The sequence below is a fragment of the Xenopus laevis genome, chromosome 7L, assembly GCF_017654675.1.
Source record: "Xenopus laevis strain J_2021 chromosome 7L, Xenopus_laevis_v10.1, whole genome shotgun sequence".
Taxonomy (NCBI): Eukaryota; Metazoa; Chordata; class Amphibia; order Anura; family Pipidae; genus Xenopus; species Xenopus laevis.
Genome location: NC_054383.1, coordinates 86,930,140 through 86,953,276, shown reverse-complemented (window position 1 = coordinate 86,953,276; position 23,137 = coordinate 86,930,140). Strand labels below are relative to the sequence as shown.

The following is a 23,137-nucleotide window of genomic DNA, read 5'->3' as shown; positions in this document are numbered from 1 at the left end:
TTGTAGTTTATCCGTTTGGGCATGATCGCAAGTAGTAAGTTGAGGGACTAGCAGAAGGAACTACAACACCCAGAATCGTTTTGCTTTCCTACGTAGTTTGTCCTCCGGAGGCATGAGAGAGAGTTTTCACTCTGCTGGCCTTGCCTGAAGGTTGTGAGGGTTTCTTTATGTGGGCAGATCAGAATGTCTGTGGCATCCTTGCAGATCACTGAGCCGCAGGTATGTTTTTAAGAATGTGCAGGATTTGTCAGCTCACTGCTCCTAGCTGCCTTATAGTTATGGTTATTCATAAGTCACAGCGCTTTTATAAAGCTGCATTTAAATCTCTCTCTCTCGATATATATATATATATATATATATATATATATATATATATATATATATATATATATATATATACACACTGAAATCTCATTTTAAATATATTGATTTTATGTTTCCCTGCTTTTTATACTGTTTATCTGTGATCCCACCAATATATACTGCATAATTAATTTCCCTGCATCATATCTTGTTCCAATTTCCCCCCTCGTGTCTCATTTGTCGGTCCTCCCTCCTCGGTCCTCAGCTCATAAACCAGGCTGAGAGCTGAGGAGGGAGGGCTGAACTCATACGGAACGCATTTTAGGACATCCTGCTGCGAAATACATCTCCTTCATGCGATGTCCTATGTTTTCGGAATGGTGCATCTGTTGCTTTTACCGTCAGTCATCGTCCAAATCTGCAATCGCATCTGCGTCCTCTACCCTTCATTCTCAGCCGTCATACGAACTGCGCCCTCAGTCTTCCCCCTCAGCCCTCCACCCTCGCTCACCACTTCAGAAAGTTATGAATAAGACTGTCGGCTGAAAAGAGAGATCTGCGGGGGAGTACTGAGCAGGGAGGGCGGAGGGACGAGGACCAAAAGGAAGAGGACTGAGGGCGGAAGGCAGAGGATTGACGGCGGAAGGAAGAGGATTGAGGGTGGAGGATGGAGGGCTGATGGCGGAGTTGGTAAGACTGAAGGTTGAGAAGGGAGGGTAGAGGACGGAGGTGCGATTGCAGATTTCAACGATGACTGACGGTAAAAGCAACCGATGCGCCATTCCAAAGACATAGGACATCGCATGAAGGAGAAGTATTTCGCAGCAGGATGTCCTAAAATGCGTTCCGTAAACTCAACGCTGCAGATTACAAGACAGGTTGGCTGTACTGTGTTAAGGTGGCCATAGACGTTACAATCAGGGCCGCCATCAGGGGGTACAGCGGGCCCGGGCCTGAAGGGCTGCACATTCGATAGAGCCGCCCCCCCCATGACAGCGCCGAAGCCGTGTGGCCATTTCCAAAGTCACGATCACCCGAAAAGCCGAAGTCTGGAATCGGCGAAAAGACCCAAAGACATGAAAACAGCCCGAAGCCTAACTCCCAAATCAGCGAAAAGACGCGAAGTCATGAAGACAGATGAAATTGAAGTCCTGAGGTGGTAAAAAGACCCAAAGTCATGAAAGGAGGCAAAGTTGAAGTCCTGAAGCCATGAGTTCAATTATACTCCACACCAATTTGTGTTTTTTTTTTTTTAATTTTTTTTATTTTTTTAAATCCCCTGGCCACCAATGTTCTTTTAAAAAATATTCTCTGGGGCCCCAATTTTTTTTGACTTGTAAGGGGGCCCTGGTCACCAATTATTTTTTTAACTTGTAGGGGGTCCTGAACACAGTTTTTTAAAAAAAAAACTTTTAAGGCACAACAATGGTCGATGTTTGGGTGTCTTCAAAGGCGCCTGATCAAAAATTTCCAAGTCTTCTGACAATATCAGTTGGCTCGTCTCCCACAATACACGCACCGAATATTGTACAAAAAATAATTTTGTACGGTATTATTGTTGCGTCTATGGCCACCTTAAGGCTGCAGATTCCCCCTTCCACCATACCTCCCAACTGTCCCGTTTTTAGAGGGACAGTCCCTCTTTTGACAGCTCAACCTAGAGTCCCTTGTTTGCACTGGAAAGTGCAGTTTCAATGCATTGAATAGGCAGAAAAAAAACAACGTTTTTAACATAATTGGCTTTTGGCAGAGAGCCCAGAACAGCCACAGCTGCAGAAAAGATACTTTTGTAACAATTTTGAGATAAGCAAATAAGTAATTGTAACAATGTAATATAACGGGTTCCTTTGGAGAAGTTAGACTCACAGCTTAAAGGGCAATTCACCTTCATTAGCAAAATTGTAATAACTGGAAAAAAGCACAGAAATATGTTCAAACTTTCATAACCTGCCAAATTTTATAAAATGAACATTCCAATTAGGGGATGTGGCAACTTTTTTTGTCCCTCTTTTTATTTCCAAAATGTTGGGAGGTATGCCCTCCACTGCTAGTCTTTGCAGAGAGAATGCCGACCAGCTGGTAAGGATACGAGTCTCCTTCGTTCCTGCCATGGTGTTTATCTAAACCATCTCTTCGCAAGATTCTTACAGGGATCTTACTGTAATGTGTGCAGTTAAAGAAGTGCTTAGTGGACATTTTTCAGTGATCTTACTGACACATCTGGGATTAATGGAGTGCTCATTGATCATTTCTACAGTGATTATACTGGTACATCTCAAGTTAATAAAATGATTATCATTATTCTTTAGTAGGTATACAGACATGCCAAGGGTTAATATGCTATTATACATTTTACTCGGGGTTGTGTTTTGGTAAAACGGGTGTGTTGTTTTGGGATGTGACTAACACTAAAGCTAGGCTGCATCAAAGACAATTGGAGAACAGGCACAAGGGAAAAGAATCAGAGCAAAGGATGGAAGGAGATGATAGGAGAGATCCAATCATGAGAATAGGGGGAATATTTTGTTTTCATAGAAGGTTTTAATTGGATAATTTATAAGTCTATATTAATATGTGGACATTCCTTTTTTTTGGGGTGCTGAGGCTGAACACACCTATGAATTTATTCTCCTCAGCCTATAAACACAATAAAATAAAACTGAATCCATCTGAGGAAATTCAAGTGGCTTGCCCACAGTGGCCATATAGAGCGAATGTAGAAGCGAGAGACATGGAGACCCCTGAGAGGAAAGATGAGCAAAAAAATAAATAAAACAAAACCCCCACGAGAAGACTCGAGGAGCACTACAAACATACATTTTTAGTGCTAGGTAAACTGGCTTAAAGGGGTTCTAATAGGAGTGGTCTTGGATTGCCGGCATTTCAAACACACAGAGGCCCAAACAATCTCCACCAGCCCTCTAAATAATGTCTTTGGCATTTGCCAGTATCCACAGTTTGTGCCTGGGTTCTAAACCCAACTGTAATTCTGTCCTACTGCGCCACCTAGTTTTTTTTTATAGAAATTGTTGAAAACATAATTATAGATTCAAGAGAATTCATAAGTGAGAAACACTTGATAAAGGGCCTTGAGCCCGAAACATGTCGTGGCAATAAAGCACAATTAGCAGCAAGCACTGCATTCTTGGCTGTTTCTCTCAGTAACTCCAATTTCAATTAATTCATAAGTGAGAATGTTAATGTCCAAAAATGTTATTATATATGCAAAAGAATTCACATATGAGTGCTGATTACCAGCACTTTGTCAGGCATCTTGTTGTTTTCTTGCATTAAGAGAGTCAGAGATTATGATGTGTCTTTTTTTCCATTATATTACATTGCAGACAGACATGGGGATATAGGACAGACTTATTCAGTACTGTTGAAATGTGTTTATTGCTTCCAACTCTAGTTGCAGGAACACACAGAACATGGAGCCAGATTGACACAGATCAGGTGTGATTCAAATTGGAGGATAATTTTGCATTTTATTGCAGCCGCTAACCCTGGAGAGCTTGGGAAATGTTTTACTTAGCATTATTGCTTTAGGAAGACAACAACACTGATGTTTCTGGACTGCAGCTCCCAGCATACCTTAACGTTAAGCATGCAAGGATTTGTAGTCCTGTGACAACTGATTAAATTGTGGTTGAGCAATGCAATACAATAGGGTTTAGTGTCACTTCAAGTAATTAATTACTTATGAAATCATTCTCATGGCTTTCTAAACACCTTCATTCCTCTGCACCTGAATAAATTGCTTTTGCCTCCATACATATCTAGCCCACTCTCCATCTCCGAGCCAATGCGTGGTCACACCACCCAGTTCTACTGCTATATTTTTGGCTTAAACATTTCTCAATGGTTGTTCATTAGTTCTTGAATTCTGTCCCTGAATTCCTCTGTACAATAAATGTTTGCTAGTTGTGCACCCTTGAAAGAAACTTTAGCTAGTGATACTGCCTTTTCTCACCGTATTTTTATTTTCAGTCTTTTTTTAGTAGGTACCTTCGGTGGCTTGATGTTTTGGACCCTACAGCTTTATTAAGTTCAGAGGTAAATTGTCCAGCAGTATAAATAGGATACATAAAAAACATCTTCGCTAATGACATTTCTATAACTAAGTCCACATATGTGTGTTTCTGTCTTACTCTCTGAAAGTATTGGCCTTGCTATAGTTGTGTTGAGCAAGGTATTAATGTATTGCAATGTGATAGTGTCTGGGAGGTATTACAGGCATGGGATCCTTTATCCGGAAACCCGTTATCCAGAAAGCTCCTAATGACAGACTCCATTTTATCCAAATAATTCAAAATAATTTATTTTTGCTTTGTAATAATAAAACAGTAGCTTGTACTTGATATAAACTAAAATATAATTGATCCTTATGGGTAGCACAACCAGGCTAATGGGTTTATTTAATGCTTGCATGATTTTCTGGTAGACTTAAGGTAAGAAGATCTAAATAACAGAAAGATCCCTTATCCAGAAAACCCCAGGTCCCAAGCATTCTAGATAACAGGTCCCATACCTGTAATATAATTCTTATATAATAACATGTTCAGCGAGTACAGCCACTACACTCATCATGTTGAGGTTTACAGGGGACTTAATACATTTTTTGGAAATACCTAAGTGCAAAAAGTCCATGAAGACCCTCTTTAGCCATTGTATTTGGACTGCTTTATACTCCATACTGCATACTTTATACTGCATGTAGTAGCCTATTAAAGTTTTGGATGGTCTTGCATTGCTAAAGCTGGAAATTTTTATTTAAACTGTCAATAAAAAGCAAGCAGTTTTTAACGTTCCTAAATGTTAGCATATTTTTGGTTCGTTCTCATATAGTTTGTATTTGTAACTTTAGGCAGAAGTAGAAAACTCCCGGGCCTTACTGGAAAAATTAGGCAGTGCCAATAAATACCTCACACAAGACAAAAAGGTAAGTGTTTATGAGCAGTGAAAACAACTGTGCAAATCTTGTTGATTTTAGGATAATAATTACATTAAAATAAAAGGAACTGAGCTATTTTAAACATAATAATTACATACACTTTATGTTAAAACAAAAGTATATATTTTGGGGAAAGCAACACTTAGGACTTATTTTTTGGTTGAAGGGGTATGTAGGGCATACAAAGTACTGTAATGTCGCAGAGCATAAAAACAAATCTTGAAGTTTAACTCTTCCATAAATGTGCTTTATTGCCCATGTAGGTGAATGATGCACAGAAGCTGTGTGAGGTGAGTGGAGAGAACCAGACATATTTTTCAGGCTGTATCTGTGCTTGAATCTGTTGTAAAACACACATATTTTACATGCTGATATCTGCCAAAGACTCCAGACAATGCATTTTCACATATATGACTGATACACCAAAACAAATCAAATCTCGATATTTAAGGGGTGTTTCTTCATTATTTATTTTTTATATATATTTATATATTTTTTTATAATTATTTGCCTCTTTCCAATTTTCAAATGGGGGGTCACTGACCCCAGCAGCCAAAACACTTTTGCTATGTGAGGCTACAATTTTATTTTTTATTGCTAATTTTTATTTTTAGGTCCTCTACTATAGCAGACTCTGATTTAAATCACTCCCTTGTTGCAAAGATAATTTGAAGCAACTAGGTAAATGCTGAAATTCCAAACTAATAAAAAATGAGGATCAGTTTACTTTCTTCATTATAACAAAGGTTAACCCAAAGGTGAACAGCCCCTTTAAGTGCAGCAATACGTGCAGTGATTCTCTGATTGATTTATTGTTGTGGTGGTTTATGAGAAATGTGAATTAGTGCAAAGGTTTGTTGGAGAGTAGGACAAATCATTGGTAACTTACAATATGTCTGGCACATATAAAATAAGACTTTATTTAGAAATATGCCTGGCTGAACAGTAACCCCCAAAAAATAAAAGCGCTTTAAAGTAATTGAAATATAATGTACTGTTCTGCAATGGTAAAGCTGGTGTGTTTGCTTTTTGCTTTTTCTCCTTTTTCAGCTTGAATGTCTGTCCCCATGGCTACACAGCAGCTTGTTTATGTAAACTATAGTAGTGTTTCTGAAGCAAACACAACAGTACGTTATATTTTAATTAATTGGTCATGAGAAAGATCATTCTGCTCTGCAAAACTAAGATTAAGAGCTGAATCATCAGCTATGTAGGTTGAAAGAATAGAATTCTACCTCTATCTGACAATTCAGCTGCCTTCAAAGGCAATTTTCCATCCTGTCCAATTGATAAAGTGATCGAAATCCAAGGCTTTGCCGATATTGGTCGTCTCTTCTCCCTCCATACAAGCATTAAATACAAAGTTTAGTACCGTAATATCAGTGAGTGTATGGCCACCTTAAAGAATCACGTGAAGACATTATTTTAACATCAACACTGCAACATCAAGATGCAGTTGGCAAGTGCATCTATCCTTTGCAGTCACAATAATGGTGGAATTATGGTAAACTCCTGCATGGTTTGTTGAGAAATACAAAATCAGAAATTGAGTTTTTGCACACTGCTGTTACAGTTCTAAATGACCTATTTTAATATACATATAGAATGCATTTGCTTCAACTGTTTTTCTCTTTCTGTAGGCATCTCTGCACCCAGACACTGGCAATGCCATCACCACATTATTTAGACCCCCAGGTGAGAACACATCTTTGGCGTTATAATATGTTGCAAACTGTACAAAGACACATAAGATTTTATTTACTATTAGGTAGAGAGCCAAATTATATAAATGCACAAAATTACACACACAAACCCTCTATACATAAAGTTTATGCATCTTTGTTCATTTGTACCTGGTGCCAGTGGGGCAGTGCTTTGACTGACGCACAAGGGAGCTATGTACATAACACTTGCTATAACCTGCTGATAATACAGGTCTTACTTTGCAGAGTGATGCTGTATTTTGCACTATTAAAATCCCACACAATTTATGGAGTGTAACTTACAATGTTAATTTGGGTTGAAGACCATAAGCCATCAAGTTCAACCATTCCACAAGATCCCCAACACATATACACACATACATATATAGACCTATTGATACAGGGTGTTCCACAACATTGCTGCCCTCACTATGCAGAACTATTTTTGCTGCTTCAAATGAAAGTTCAGTTCTAAAGGGTTTTTTTTCTTTTATATGTGAAAAAAAAAAGATCACAGTTTTTTCACTATCTGCCCTTAAATATACAAGTATAGGCTCCATCATCCGGAAACCCATTATCCACAAAGCTGCGGATTATGGAAAGGCCATCTCCCATAGACTCTATTTATCCAAATAATCCAAATTTTTAAAAATGATTTCCTTTTTCTCTTTTATAATAGAACAGTACCTTGTGCTTGATCCAAACTAAGATATAATTAATCCTTATGGGAAGCTAAACCAGCCTATTGGGTTTATTTAATGTTTAAATGATTTTCTAGTAGACTTTAGGTATGAAGTTCCAAATTACAGAAAGGTCCATTATCTGGAAAAGCCCTGGTCCTGAGCATTCTGGATAGTAGGTCTCATACCTGTATTTTTAAAGGGTGATCATATCCCCTTGCAGGAACATTTTCTCCAGAGAACAGAACAGAAAACAGTCTTTCCTCATAGATTCATTCTTCCATCCTTATTAATAGTTTAGTTGTACAGCACTACACTGTTTCCAGCCATTGAAATCCTTGTTAAGGACTGGAGCTCAAACTGTACTGCAAAGTCAAGGTGAGGCCTTACCAGGGATCACTCTAGTTAATGCCTTTTTTCTGCAAGACTTGCTTTATTCACTTAGCCATTAACTGATGCTGTTTACAGTTGCACAGTTTGTTCATTTATAATTTTTGAATTATCTGCCTTTTTTTTTTTTAACTGTAGACTTCAAATAGGAGGTTACTGACCCGGACAGCCAAAAATACTATTGCTACGTGATGCTAAAATTTTATTGTTATTTTTACTTTGTATTACATATTTTCCATCTTGCAGTCTCTCATTGAAACCACTGCTTGGTTGCCAGGGTAAACTGGACTCTAGAAACCAGATAGCGACTGAAACTCCAAACTGGAAAGCTAAATAATTAAAAGCCACAAATCATAAAAAAAATTAAAGCCAATTGCAAACATTATAAAAGTTACTTGAAGTGTGAATGATCCCTTTAATTTATTATTTATGAGTCTTGAAAAATATTTCTTTAGAAGTTGGAGGGATGTTGATGTACATGTTTGACTATTTAGTCAAAGCAGTGCAATCTTACTCAAAGGGTTAACATCAAAAACAGAAAGTAAATATGTTTAAATATAAAACATTTACCTTTTACTAAAACTGCATATGTTTCAGAAGCTGTAATATAAATTGTATAAATAATCTCTATGTTGTATAGCTGAGGGGGATGCCGTTCAGATATCATTAGGGCTGAAGGACCTATATTTAATTAGCAAATAACAAACAAAAACACATTTGTATTGTGGCTCTCACTTACAAGGTGAAAGTGTTTCTTTTATAAAACAACTTTAGCATTTGTTGCATTTGCTATAGAGATATATGATCTGTAAGCATGTCTTTATTATTTTCAGTTTTTGGTGCTTCTAAATGTTTATGATGTGTGATGATTGAATAGGCATTCTTTCTATGCAAATCACACCTCCTACAAATCAGCGTAAATACTGTACTATGTCACACATCTTTACTATAGTTTGGGGAACTGTTAAATAAAACAGCTGTAAAAGGTGAAATATACATTTCAATAATAACTCATAGTTTAGGTGGGGCTTGTATAGATGGGGGCAGGGATTAATGATAGTCACTGGTCAAATATGTTTCTACTTAAACTCTCTTTTATTTACAGCTTTCATGCTATGTGGTACCCCACTGGTAAGTGCAATTTGAGTGCGATTATTTTTGCCTCATGCAGAAGAATATGTTTTTGGTATTTTTTATCTGTTTACAAAATATCTACTCCGTTGTTTTTATGTATACATATGTTTGTGTTCACATATTTTTGTTCATCACCAAAGAGCTGTGAGTGTGGTTTGTGAAGGGCTGAAATTGATAGCGGCCTTTTTGTCTTGTGGTACAACTGACCACATGTAACAGACTTCCGTTTGTTTCCAAAACAAAATTGAAGCTAGCCACTAATAGCAGGTTAATGTGGAGAGAACCAGGCCCATGATGCTATGTAGTGTGAATTTGTATCACTCCAGTAACTCTGAGCTACAAATTAGACATTGGCTTTCAGTAATCTATCTTTGCTAGAGCCAAGAAAGCTGTGTTGAATGCTTTGATGTGTTTCATCTGCTCTTATTAATAAGCCAAACAGACAGGGTAACACCCTAATAACCATGAAAATGACAACCCTGCATTAACCACAATGCCTTGTCATGCAGATCATGCACTATGCACATAAACAAACAGTTTTTTTTGTTTTTTTTTGCTGCAGGCTATCGCTGCTTTGCTTCCCCATACAAGAACCATACCAGCCTTTTTGAGCCAGGTAAGAGACAGATCGATCCTTGGATCCTTGACCTTAGCACCTTATCGATAGCACTAACAAACTGGTACAAATGTCTGTCTCTTGCAGTTTCTCTTCCATACTTACAATGCTGGATTCACTTTCTACAACAGGAATGTAACCTGCAAAGTAAGCTCCTTTGCTCTCTAATACTTAGTTTTGCCAGGAGATAGTGAATTCTGACTATACCTTTATTGCTTTTCAGCCAAATAAAATTCAGCCATTTCAACCAATGCTGCTTTTTGGCTATGCCACCTATTTTTCTGTCCTTGGGGTAAGTACTGTCTTTGTCTGTCTGTAGCTATGATTCAAATACATGTAGGAAAACAACCAACAAAATAAAAACTACAGGTATGGGATCCGTTATCTAGAAAGCTCCGAATTAAGAGAGAGCCATATCCCATAGGTTCCATTTTATTCAAAAAATCCAAATTTCTAAAAATGATTTCCTTTTTCTTTGTAATAATAAAACAGTACCTTGTACTTGATCCAAATTGATATAATTAATCTTTATTATATAGCAAAACCAGTATATTGGGTTAATTAAATGTTTACATGATGTTCTAATAGACTTGGTTCTTATAGGTATGGAGATCCAAATAACGAAAAGATCTGGAAAACCCCAGGTCCCGAGCATTCTATATAACAGGTCCCATACCTGTTCAACTAAGAATGTTCTACAGCAAACAGTCCGATCTCAAATCAACGTTGATGTGCATGAGGCCTTCGTATCTATTTTGTACACTCAATAAATATGTATATTTATATATCTGCATCTTTCCCAAAAAAAAAAAAATATATATATATATATATATATATATATATATATATATATATATATATATATAGTGAATAAAGTACCTCTTCTTGTAAAATATAAGGATATTATAAGTTACCGAGGAGTTTCATGACCATTCGGCCTCGTGTTTTTATACAGGTCATGGAACTCCAAGGTAACTTCTAATATCCTCATATTTTGCAACTGGGGGTACTTTATTTATTATAATACACAAGTTTCAGTGAGTCATGTGACAGAAATGACATCAGAACTCACCGTTTATAACTGATGACATCAGAACTCACCGTTTATAAGGATATAATTTACAAGATATTCATGGCTTTTGTGTATTATATTTATATATAGTACACATAAATTCTGCTAGATTTGGACGAGGGGTAACCATCCTGCATCTCTGTATTTTGAACAGTGGTCCAATCTGGCTAGTAGTACTAAGGCAAATTCCAAAGTGATCCTGTCATAGCACAACGGTGATATCAATAATATAGGGAAAAAGACTGAAAGCAGGACTATGCTGCAGGAAGATTTATTATGGCGTGCCACTGTGCCTGAAACAAAATATTTGGCCAGTTGCTCCCCATCTTTTCTGTCAATTCACTGTACATGCTCAACACACTGTACATCACAATATAAAACAGGACAGATTAGTAAATAATTATTGGTACATGGCAACTCAGGAGCCAGCACAATTAGCATCAGAATTTTATAATCAGACCCGTAGCATCAGCTTATATGACAGGAAAACCTCATTCCCTGCTTGATGATTTGTGATGACCCCTAACCTTAGCTTCTCAACAGCTCCCCAGAATACACTGAGCATGTGTGTCACTGACATTCCTAACAAAATCCAAGATGGGAAACTCTTGTTATAACTTTGCAGACCTGGATCATTACTACTACTATAGAGATGCCACACCTTAGGCTGGTTCAGTAAGTTTAAAATACAAAATCTGGAATTTCGAGCCATATTTATTTTAGGGTTTAGTTCTCCTTTAAAATGATTATATGTAAACCTTGGTACATTGTATTAAATCACAATTATGCATAGAAAATGTATTGTTTAGTTCTCCTTTAAGGAAAAATAAAAAGAAGCATGGAACATATTTATTTGACTTTCCAGAGAGAATGATTTACTACTCCTTCTTAGTGGGTTGAGGCTTATTACACTTTTTCTCATTCCTACAGGCATTACCTCAGTACCTGATGAACAAATTCCCCAGTGCAGCAATGCAAACCTTCATGGGCAGAATCCTCCCAGTGCCTCTTGTTAGTGAGTATAGGTTTGAATCATAACTTTACCCTTCCCATCTCGGCACACTACTTTCCCCTATATGTAATACATGGTGCTAAGTTTGCCCAGGAGCAATAACCCATAACCAATAAGTTGTTTGCATTTAAGCAGATGACCAGTAAATGCTTCCTGCTGATTGGTTGCTATGGGTTACTGCTCCTGGGCAAACTTAGTGCCTTTTATTACATAACCTTTGTGCACTATGCCATATGCAGTATCCAGTACTCTTCTTCCTGTAGTATTTACTCTGTGCTCAATATAAAAAGTTTTATTAAGTGCTTATCGTGGTCCAAAAACTGAAGTCATATAAATAGATAAAAGTATTTTCCTCTTAACTTCTCCCCACTGATGGGCAAAAGAAATAAAACACTGCAATTAAGTGCAAGAAAATAATACAATGTATTATGTAAAAATTGTCATAACACTCGCGTGTCCGTGCAACAGAATATGCACTGCGCACAACCACAACGCACAACACCAAGGGCACTTAGTTCCCCACCATGACAAAAAGTGAGGCTAACTAACCAGGCCGACTTTGGGCACAGACCAAACAGGTTTTATCGAAGTGAATTCACAGGAGTCCTCAGGAAATTCTGTCTTGACAGGGATTATAAAGCAAAAAATCGCATTTAGTGTGCTTGATGTTGGGAAAGCTGCGGACAAAAACCTTCAAATTGCATCTGGCTTGCCCACACTACAGAATCTGTATGTAACAGTGGTCCTCATACTAGTTGGATTAGGAACATTCCTAAGGGTCTCTCCGCCCATGATGCCTCATGGGAAAATTAAAACTCTCTTTTTTAGGTATCTAGGCAGTGCTGTGTGTATGGCATGAGACAAGAAAATACCTTTTGATTTCAGAAGGCTTCACTTTGCATAAGAGCAAGTAGAAACGGAATAAGCAATGTTGAATTAATGAATGATTCAGGTCAAAGGGTGTAACCTGGGGTGGGTTAATGAAGCTATGGAGTCTAGCTAGACTATGGCAAAGAATGAACGTTTAAAAAGTAAGATGTCCCAAGAGGGAACAGTGACACCAAAAACTGAAAGCATTTTCAAGTAGTTAACATATAATATACTGTTAGTGTGCACTGGTAAATGCTGTGTATTTGCTTTAGAAACACTACTATAGTTTATATAAAAAAGCTGCTGTGTAGCCAAGGGGTAGAGTCCTGCACAGGTCCATTTATTGGAACCCGCAACCTGCAATCCAGGACCCACAATCCGCATTCTTATCCGCTTGGACCCTCTACCCGACCTGAAAGTACCTTATCCGCAACCCGGACCCGCGACCATCAAGAATCAGGAAGTGCTGTCATTGTAAACCGGAAGTGACATCATCGTAAGTAGACGTGATCAGAGAAAAGGAGTGAAAATCACTATTGAGAAGACCAGCGGTCTGCAAACCCGCATAACCGCTGACCCGCGCCTATACCCGCACCCGGAACTTCAACTCGTAGGTTTTTGCGGGTACACTACCCGCTGCAGGACTCTACCATGGGGGCAGCCATTCAAGCTGGAAAAAAGACACCCATTACATAGCTCATAAAAAATGCCCTGTCCAATACAATATTGTTTTATCTGACATCTGCTGTGTAACCTGTACCTTTTCTACTTTTTTCCAGCTTGAATGGCTGCCCCCATGGATACACAGCAACTTGTTTATATAAACTATAGTAGCATGCACTGGTAAAAGCTGTGTGTTTACTTCAGAAAGACTAACCGTACATTATATGTTAATTACTTTGATACACTTTGTTTTTTCTGTTACTGTTAATGAGGTTTTGACATTCTGTATCATGAGGCTTCTAATGAGGTTAAATGATGATCAGTAAATACTGTCATGTAATTTTGGGTGATGTCATGGAATGCAGACCCTGGGTGTGTTTCAGCAAGAAAATTCAGCATTTCCTGAGATTCCTATGAATTCACTGCCTTTGGATGTTTTGGTAAGCAGTGTGACTCACTTTTTGACCTAATGGGATCTTCTCAGTCTTGTTTTTCACAGCAACTTCCTCATTACATGTGTGTAGTTGTGTAAACCGTGCATATTTAGTTACAGCAATTCGACATACAGGTGATTTTTTTCTATATTACCCTGTGCATCCTGCTTTCTGTAGTATTCATTACTCCATGTACCCTGTCACTGTAGTATTTGATACCCTGCACAGTTGCTCTTGTATAACACATTCCCCTGTGTAACCTGTTTTTCTGCAGTATTTATTGCTCTGTGTACCATTACTCCTCTAGAGTTCACTAAACCTGCACTATCCATTATCTGTATACCCTGCATCCTGCAGTACCTTTTACTCTCTGTACTTTTTATGTGTACCTACCCCTACATACTGCAGTGTTCCTCTTTCTACTGTGCACATTCATATGTATAACTCTGTGTACCTTATCTGCAGCAGCATACATAAATCTCAGTACCCTCCTACTACAATTGTCCATGTGCTCTGCCTCCTGCAATATAAACTGCATTACTCTTTGTATCTGTGCTCAAGCAGCAAACATTGTGTACTTGTCCACTTCTGGTATGCATTGCTCTCTATACCCTTCTTGTACAGCATCCATTACTCTGTGCCCTCCTCTTATTTGTCAACACACTGTGCTTTTTCCTTCTATGCAGCTATCCTGAGTGCAATGAATGTGGTAGCTGTGAGGCTGCAAGAAACTGAGGATGGAATAGAAATAAAGGACAAATCTGGGCATGTTATTGGTGTGTCATCACAAGCAGGATCCAAGGTGTGTGAAAAATGTATGTTTTGTGGGGGTAAAGCAGAATTCGCAGGTCTGCTTTGATGGTGTCCTGAAAAGGGCACAATATTCTTGCTTTTCTTGTATGCCTGGTTTCAGAAACATACAGTAAGCTGCAATAAAGTCTCCTGTAAGCTTTGATCCCCTGTCTGTTATAGAAAACATTTTTGCAGCATTTAGCTGTGACAGGAATGTATACATGATTACTTCCTTCACAGTATATTGCTGTCTGTATAACTCATATTCAAGGATCAGTTGAACTGCAGCAGGAAATACTGTGGGTCTCTGGCACAGGTTAGCAGTTATAACTGATTTGTCTAATGCAGGTCTTATGATAAAAACATACATGATTATATATTTAATCGGGGTTGAAAGAAGAACCCCATAAAAGTTCAACCCAGCTCACATGTACGCTAAAAACATACACAAAGCTTACCATTGAGATAACTGTAGCCTTGGAAATTGTGCTTGTCTAGAAAGTCATCCAGGCCGCTCAAAGTATTGCTAAATATTATCAGCCTTCACAGCATCACCCTGAAGGGCATTCCAGAACCTCCATGTCCTCACCGTGAAATCCTATTTTTAATTTCTAATTTACTTCCTAGTTTAAAATGAAAGTTCAGTTTCACATATCTAAAGAGATGTGCTCTGGTTCTTGGTGTTTTTCTGTAGGAAAAAAGATCCTATCTGTAATGTCCGATAATGTACTATTAAAGAGCAAGTACCTTTTAGTCAGAAAAAAACAACCACAACTTTAACAGTTAAATAGTTCCATGTGTGAGCAGGATCAGACGAACAGACGGGTCTTGAACAGGGCAAAGTCCTTTTATTGTTCACATATAAAGACTTTGTGATCAAAGCAGCATAAAACAAAATAAAACAAAACAAAATCCTTGCCACACTTGGGCTCTAACTAATATACAGAGTAGTTTCCCTCCCTATTGGGCCCCTACTGGGATTCCCAGTCAAACACAAACAGTACAACTCCCCCGGAAAAATAAACAGCCTCTTCCAATGACTACACTCATCTCCAAGCTCTCATCAGTGTGTGTCTCAATCTTCCTCTCTGAGCCCCAACCCTCTCTAGCAGCTAGCAGATCTAGCCTGCTAATTATTCCCCAGGTGAGACTTTCTAGGGGAATTAACCCACTCAGAACTGCTGTACATATGGGAGTAAGACATGAACCTAGGGGAAATATATCTCCCTTCACACTGTGCTCCAGTTACCAATTCACAATGCCTTTTACCATTATAGATGCACATTGCTCCAGCACATTTATATCCTTCTGGAGCCCGGGACTGCACTGCATACGCCAAGTGAGGCCTTACCAGGGACCTATAAAGAGGCAAATCTGTGTTTTCATCCCTTGAGTTAATGCCCTTTTATATGCAAGACAGGAGGTTTATTTGCTTTAGTAGCCACAGAATGAAACTGCCTGTAGTTGCACAACTTGGTATCCACTCAAATCCTTCCAAATATCCCCATCACACTGCCATTTAATGTGTAACTCACATTTATATTATTTTTGCCAAAGTGCATAACCTTGCATTTATCAACACTGAACCTCATTTTCCAGTTTGCTGCCCAGTTTTCCAATTTAGTCAAATCACTCTGCAAAGTGACAACATCCTGCATGGAACCTATAGTTCTGCACAATTTAGTATCATCAGTAAAAATAGAAACAGTATTTTCAATCCCCACCTCCAGGACATTAATCAATTGAAAAGCAAAGGACCAAGGACAGACCCCTGCCGTAGTGCTGTGCAGATAAGGAAAAATTCAACCCACACCTGACCCTAGCCCAAAAAACCTTGCACCCAACCCTGATCCACAAAATATTGCCATTATAAGATTCACACCCAGCCCCTACCAACATCATCTCACGCTGTGCTCTACTTTTGTGTGCGCTTCTGATTCCAAAACAAGGGAATCTTTGGGAGCAGAGGAGGAGTGTAGTTAACCAATCTGACCTGCACTTAACCCTAACCCACAATGATTGGCCAAATTTCAACCTGAACCCGCCCAACCAGTGGTCAACCCGGGGGTTACTGGGAATTTCGTGTCAACCCTCAGGTTGTTACACTGCAAGTACTCCACTAACAACACTGGTCCAATTAGAAAATGTTCCATTTACCGCAACTCTTTGTAATCTGTCTCTCAGAGTTCTGTATCCAACTGCAAATACTACGTTCCAGGCCAACATTCCTTAATTTAACCAGTAACCTTCTGTGGGGTACTGTAGATCAACTGCAACTCCAAGGTCCAGATTTCTTCTGAGCAATATAATTTGTCTGGCAAAATATGTTGTGCATACAATCAGTCTGGTATATGCATACATATTTGATTCATGAATTATGCATTGTAATATTGAGGCACATTGTCCCATAAATTTACACGTTGTTGCAAGTTTGTTATTGCACTTTGACCACTTTATGAAGCAGCGCTGCACTTTCTCTAATACATAAGGCTTTTGTAGCACTAATAATTCTTAACGCAACCACATGTAATTGTTGCCTTTTTAACTGATTTTCATTTCCAGTATATCTGTGGTTCTTACAGCAATTTGTTTCTTGCAGGCTGTGAAGGAAACCGCTCTTTCCAGAGCAATGTTGATGGGAATAACTGCAATGATCCCTGTGGCCCTGCATCCCCTGTTGAGCCGGTGAGTGTGACAAGCTCTGTACCACTCCACTGGTAGTTGTAACATTTCATTCTTTTCTCTTTATTATTTGTCGTGCTATGTGCAGAAATGCTCCAGAATGGCAGTTGGCTGCGAGTTGAAAGGATAGGAAAAGCTCTGTGTGTATAACAGAGGTAATCAAAGAAAATGCACGCACTCCCGCAGCCAGCCGGTGAGGTTACAAAAAAAAGCTTTATCCCATCATGTTCAAAGTCACACGTCCTCTTGAAAGATTGGATAACAAAGGCACAACATAACCCATTCTCTGTAAGCAAAAGGACAGTCTAGACTCTGAGTCTAGATCAACCCCAGACAAGTTTAAAATCTGGAGCTCCAACAACGCACTGAGTTTCCTGTGGCTACTCAGGCTCTATTCATTGTAAAAAAAAAAAACGTTGCCATTATTTTTATATAATGTGGGTATGTCTTTCCTATGGCATTTCATCTGTTGATAAGTAGTAGCCCTTAATGCCACTTATGAGCTGGAGGTTGGGCAATAATAATATAAAGGCTTCCTGCTCCCATCTTGCAGTTGTCACCATCATATTGTGCTATAACAGCTGACAGTTTTGCCAATTGATACTCTGCTGAGTTGTAATTGTTAGGCCTAGGACACATTTTCCCAATTTGCACTAAAGGCAGATTTGTGGCAGGTAATGCGGCTTCTATTAAACTGCCCTAGTGTGTGTGACAGAAAAATTACTTGTGGATGTGATGGTTTACCCTTTAATTGCCACCGATGGATCGGCAGATAAAGAAACTACCACAGATCCAAGATTCAGGCAGCAAAGGAGTGTCTTTTAAAGCTGCTCTTTTGTACTCTGTAATTCACCCACCCCCAGGCAATGAGCAGAAGAGGGGGAGCGAATGGCTACTTGAGCTCAATTGCCCCAGCGGACACAGACGCATAAATTTCATGTCTACTGTTTACTATTGGTTTTTTTTCTGCTTTTTCCAGCTCCATTGCCTGCCTGTCTACACTTTTTACACTAAAACAGACTTGCATTTACACACACATTCTTTTTGGGGAATTTGCACACTCATACATATACAACACATGCATTCAAATTGTACATTTACATATGCACAATACTTGCACACATCCACATGCATTCCAAATGTATATATGCATTTCCCTGTTATTTTACCTTTTTTCCTTTCCTTTGCAGCTCACGCTTCATTCTAAGGAACTCTAAGGCATTGGGACCAATTAAATGTGTAGCAACAGCACTAACCTTTGGTGCAATGATTCCTGTTTCCTTTAGTCTCTTCCCTCGACAAGGCACTGTGAGTTTCTCTGTTTTCCTTAATGTAATTACATCACTCTATACCCTGAGTTAAAGGACAGTGAAAGCTTGTTAGACACTGCCCCCACCCAGTGAACATAATTTCCTTGTACCCTGGGTTGGTATTAATTTTCACTAGTCTGGGTTCTTTGTGAGTGCCACACTGCCATGTTTGATCAACAAATATCAACTTGGGCATTTTCTTATTCTGCACATGTGCTGGACCCAGACCAGTGGAAATCAAGATAGTGTTACTTGGAAATTGCACTCACTTGAGATACTCCAGGCCAGTGTGTTATTTAAGCAAAGCTAAGCACCAACCCATGGTTTTTTTAACTAAGAAATGTGCAAACAATTCCAGAAATCTCCCCATCACCAGAACAGCAGTCAGTCAGAAGCTATTTTGAAAGCTAACCTGTCGTGCTGTAGAAAACTACTGGGTGCTAAGAATGAGAAGGTGGTGTAATTATGACATAATTAGATTTTACATTGCTCCTCATTATGCAAACACTTTATTCCATTTCAGATTCTGAGGTCTGAGCTTGAAGTGGAGCTCCAAGGAAATACAACAGAGTCGGTGCTTTTCTACCATCGAGGCCTTTAACTTCCAACTTGACCACAACCATGTTCAGGTCAACAAGAGACAGCTGTTAGCCTGCTAACCTAAACAAGGATCTACAAAACCAAAGCCCAGAGTGGTTAATTTGTCAGATTCACCAGCAACTGTGACATTTTTACTGATTTCTGGCTTAGCTTGGTACTTATGGATTAAAGGGGAAGTTCATTGTTAAATTAACTATTTTTGTATAGTCTTGACAACTTTTTCCTGCTTTATAATGACTTAAAATGGTCGAGTCTCTGGCAAAGTGTTGCATTTAACGTCTCTGAAGTAATTACTGTATGTTCTGGCGCTAAGATGACTATTCATCGTTTTTTGGTTCACACAAATTTAAGGGATTGAACACCTTTAAATTAACTTTTAACTAATGTGTCGAGAGTAATATAATGAGAACATTTGCAATTTTTTTTTTTATTATTTGTGGTTTTTGAGTTGTTTTATTTGTATTTATTTGTTGTTTTTATTAATCAGCTCTTGCTAGGGTTCAAATTACCCTAGCAACTTAATAGGAGAGGGCCAGGATAGGAAGATGATAATAAAAAGCTAAAATAACTATACATTTATAACGTTACAGAGAATATGTTTTTAAGATGAGGTCAGTGACCCCCATTTGAAAACTGGAAAGAGTCAGGAGAAGGCAAATAATTCACAAGCTATAAAAAAGAAAAAGGGCAATTGAAAAGTTACTTAGAATTAGCTATTCTATAACATACTTCAAGTTAACTTAAAGGTAAACCACCCTTTAAACAGTTTTATATATTTTCTGCCCAGATAAAAAACAGCATTCCTACATTTTTTTAAAAAAATGCTTTGAATCCACTGATTCTTGTGCATTTTAGTGTAAAGAAGGCAATCTGTTTGTGAAATGCTATTTTGAAACTAAGAAGATGTGTCCTTAAGTATCGATTGTAGTCTTTTCTAATTGGGCTGCATCCTAGGGATATTACATAGTTTAGGTATTGGTATGTATTGTATTTACCTTCACCCCAGCAATTCTGTTTGGAAACACACCTTCGTATACATATTCCTACGTTTCCAGATGGCATGAAGAAAGAAAGTTACTATTATTATTGTTATTATTATTGGTTATAAATCACCAACATTTTCTGCAGTGCTATACATAAGGTGAAAATTATTCATAACTGATGCCCACAAGGGAGGTATCGCATCTGCTGGAGCATCATTTCATACTGGTAAGGGAAAATATGGCTGGGGTTATTTTTTGGTATGTAATGTGTAACTTCATTGTATATGCCTATTTATTGTACATACTGTGAAAAATGTTGGTGCTTTATAAAAACATGTTGATAATAATAGTAAGATCTTTATTCTGCATCATGCAGAGTAGAAGAATTGTCAAGTCTACATCAAACTAAAACTTTAAGATGGCCTTCAGGACAACCAAATAGCTGGCATTGTGTACAGTAACATCTGCACAGTCCAAGTTCCAAAACCCACCAACACACCCTGGCCTCTCAGGTACAAGCTGGCCTGGTGCACAGTTGAAAGGGATCGGCAACCCTTAATGAAATACGTTTAGCAAGAAGAAAACCGGCACTCAGAGCTCAATGCATGTGGGCAATAAACACGCAGGGCTTTGCCCGCATGCATTGAGCTCTGAGTGCCGGTTTTCTTCTTGCTAAACAGTAACATCTGCACAGCATATGGGCGAAAAACTCCTAAGTCTAAATGGGAGATTCCACAGAATTTTGTGGAAAATAACAGGACTTTCAGATCCTAACAGACAGGCAGGTACAGGCCAATCAACTGGACATTGTGTTACTAGGACCAGAAAGCAGCAGTGGTGATAGATGTACAGTAGTTGTGCCAACTGATGGCAACATCAAAAAGGAATATGAGAAGCTGGAGAAGTACCAATATCTGAAAGAGGGACTAGAGAGGATGTGGAGTAAAGACCAACGTGTTCCCAGTGGTGGCAGAAGCACTCTGGCTGTGACGCTAACCTTAGAGTGTGGCTCCAACAGATCCCAGGAACAACATCCGAGAACTCTGTCCAAAACAGTGCAGTACTGGAACAGCAAATATATTGCACAGAACCTTCAAACTTCCAGTCCTCCAGTATCTTTACTATGTGTTTGTGGATGATGAAATGTGAGATATTAAATTGATATGCTAAGCACCCGAGAACAGAAGTAGAATGCAACTTCAAGGTGTTGTGTGTTTCTCGGCTATAGTCGTAAGCCAAGACTTCATAAAGGAGTGAAAATGAAGAAAAATTTATTGTCAATATTTCGTTCCCAATTTGGACCTTTCTCAAGACATAACAAACAGATTGTGCGTCTCCCTAAATTTAAATCCAAGAGAGAGCCCCAAAGACATTATCAGTGTGTAAACTGCTGTATATAAGTGTATACATTGTGTATGCAATAAAACTCATAGTGAACTACCATCAGTCTCTTCAATAATGTGTAAATAAGCCCCATAACCCCAGCTTCCAGTTCCCTTCTAAAACTGCACAAACACTGTAAAGAAAGATAAGATAAGCACATTGCCATGGCAAACCCAAGGTACCATGGAGACAACCTCACTTAAGAGGAACACGTGGCTTTACATGATTCTTACAAATTATCCTACAATAGTTATAGTCCCGCTGACAAGGGTGGGGCCATTGCTATTATGGATCGTGATGTTGCAAAGATCATGCCACAACTTTCTGATACGTCCACATATAGACTACAGTACAAATATCTGACAATTCCTTTCACACAGGATATTAATACTTTAATTGGTACAGCATACACACAATTGAACCCCCTTTTACATTTTTCAGGGGACCAGAAAAAGTGACATTTGGTTTTATGTACGTTATATTGACGATTTATTTCCCATCTGGATGGACTATCCGTTTAGAATGATGGATTGGGACTCTCAACAACTTACCTTTTCCGCAGATTTAAAGCAAATTTTGATAGTCTGTCAGTAGATTTCTTGATCTTAGAATCTCAAGGCAATCATCTAGAAACCACCCTGTTTAGGAAATCCATAGACAGAAACATAATCCTTCATGCTAACAGCTGCCATCCCCGTGGTATTAGATTTGGTCATTCAATTCGTAATAACTCTAATCCTTACCAGCGCGAAGCACAATTACACAAGATGTATAATCCTTGGTGCTTTGGAGTACAAAGACATGCATACCCAATTACGATTCGGGGGAATGTGTACTTTCCGAAAATATAAGGTTTTCTGGGGTAAACATACTTTTTTCTACCTTTGCCCCCCAAAACTATGTAAATGTGTTGATTTTGCAGTACCTGAAATGACAGACCATATGGGGGTCTTGCTTTTGGGGGCCCCATATGCCACGTACTTAGGTAAACCTATACATATTGGACATAACACTGAGGACCCCAGGCTTTCATATTGGGGGGCTTTGATACCTAAATGTATGTGGGAAATACGAGGTGTTTTTTGGAAATGTCACCAAATTTAGGAAAGGTTTGTGGCTTGGTGCTTTGTAGTAGAAAGACATGCAAACCCAATTTGGATTCAAGGGGATCTGTATTTTTCGAACATACAGTATATGTTTTTCTAGGGTGAACATACTTTTTTCTACTCCCCCCCCCAAAATCTATGCAGATGTGTTGATTTTGCAGTAACTATAATTACAGAACTGATAGCTCAAATGGGGTGTCTATATTTTGGAGCTTCTAAATACCACATGCTTGGGTAAACCTATACATATTGGGCATCTAACTGTTCAGTGGACTCCTGGAAATCAAAGTCAAGGTTTTACACTGGTACCTAATGATGTGTGGGAGATATGATACTGTAGATTAGAAGCTTTGAGGTCATTTTTCAAAAAATTCACCAATTTCTATAAAAAAAAAAATTAAATTTAGGAAAGAATTGCAACGTGGTAGTTAGGCGTACATAGATTTATTT

The 23,137-nt window shown here is 38.5% G+C and overlaps 1 protein-coding gene across 1 annotated transcript; it reads left to right on the top strand.

Annotated features, from left to right (window-relative positions):
- The first annotated feature begins 97 nt into the window (after positions 1-97).
- Positions 98-21,639, top strand: sfxn4.L (sideroflexin 4 L homeolog). Its single transcript, XM_018225936.2, is given in 16 exon segments — positions 98-127; positions 129-152; positions 154-219; positions 4,294-4,359; positions 5,171-5,245; positions 5,521-5,547; positions 6,898-6,952; positions 9,136-9,161; positions 9,727-9,780; positions 9,868-9,927; positions 10,004-10,072; positions 11,783-11,867; positions 14,518-14,633; positions 17,223-17,308; positions 18,496-18,613; positions 19,139-21,639. Coding segments are annotated over 16 exon segments (1,020 nt in total). The 5' UTR covers positions 98-112; the 3' UTR covers positions 19,217-21,639.
- Positions 21,640-23,137: the final 1,498 nt, after the last annotated feature.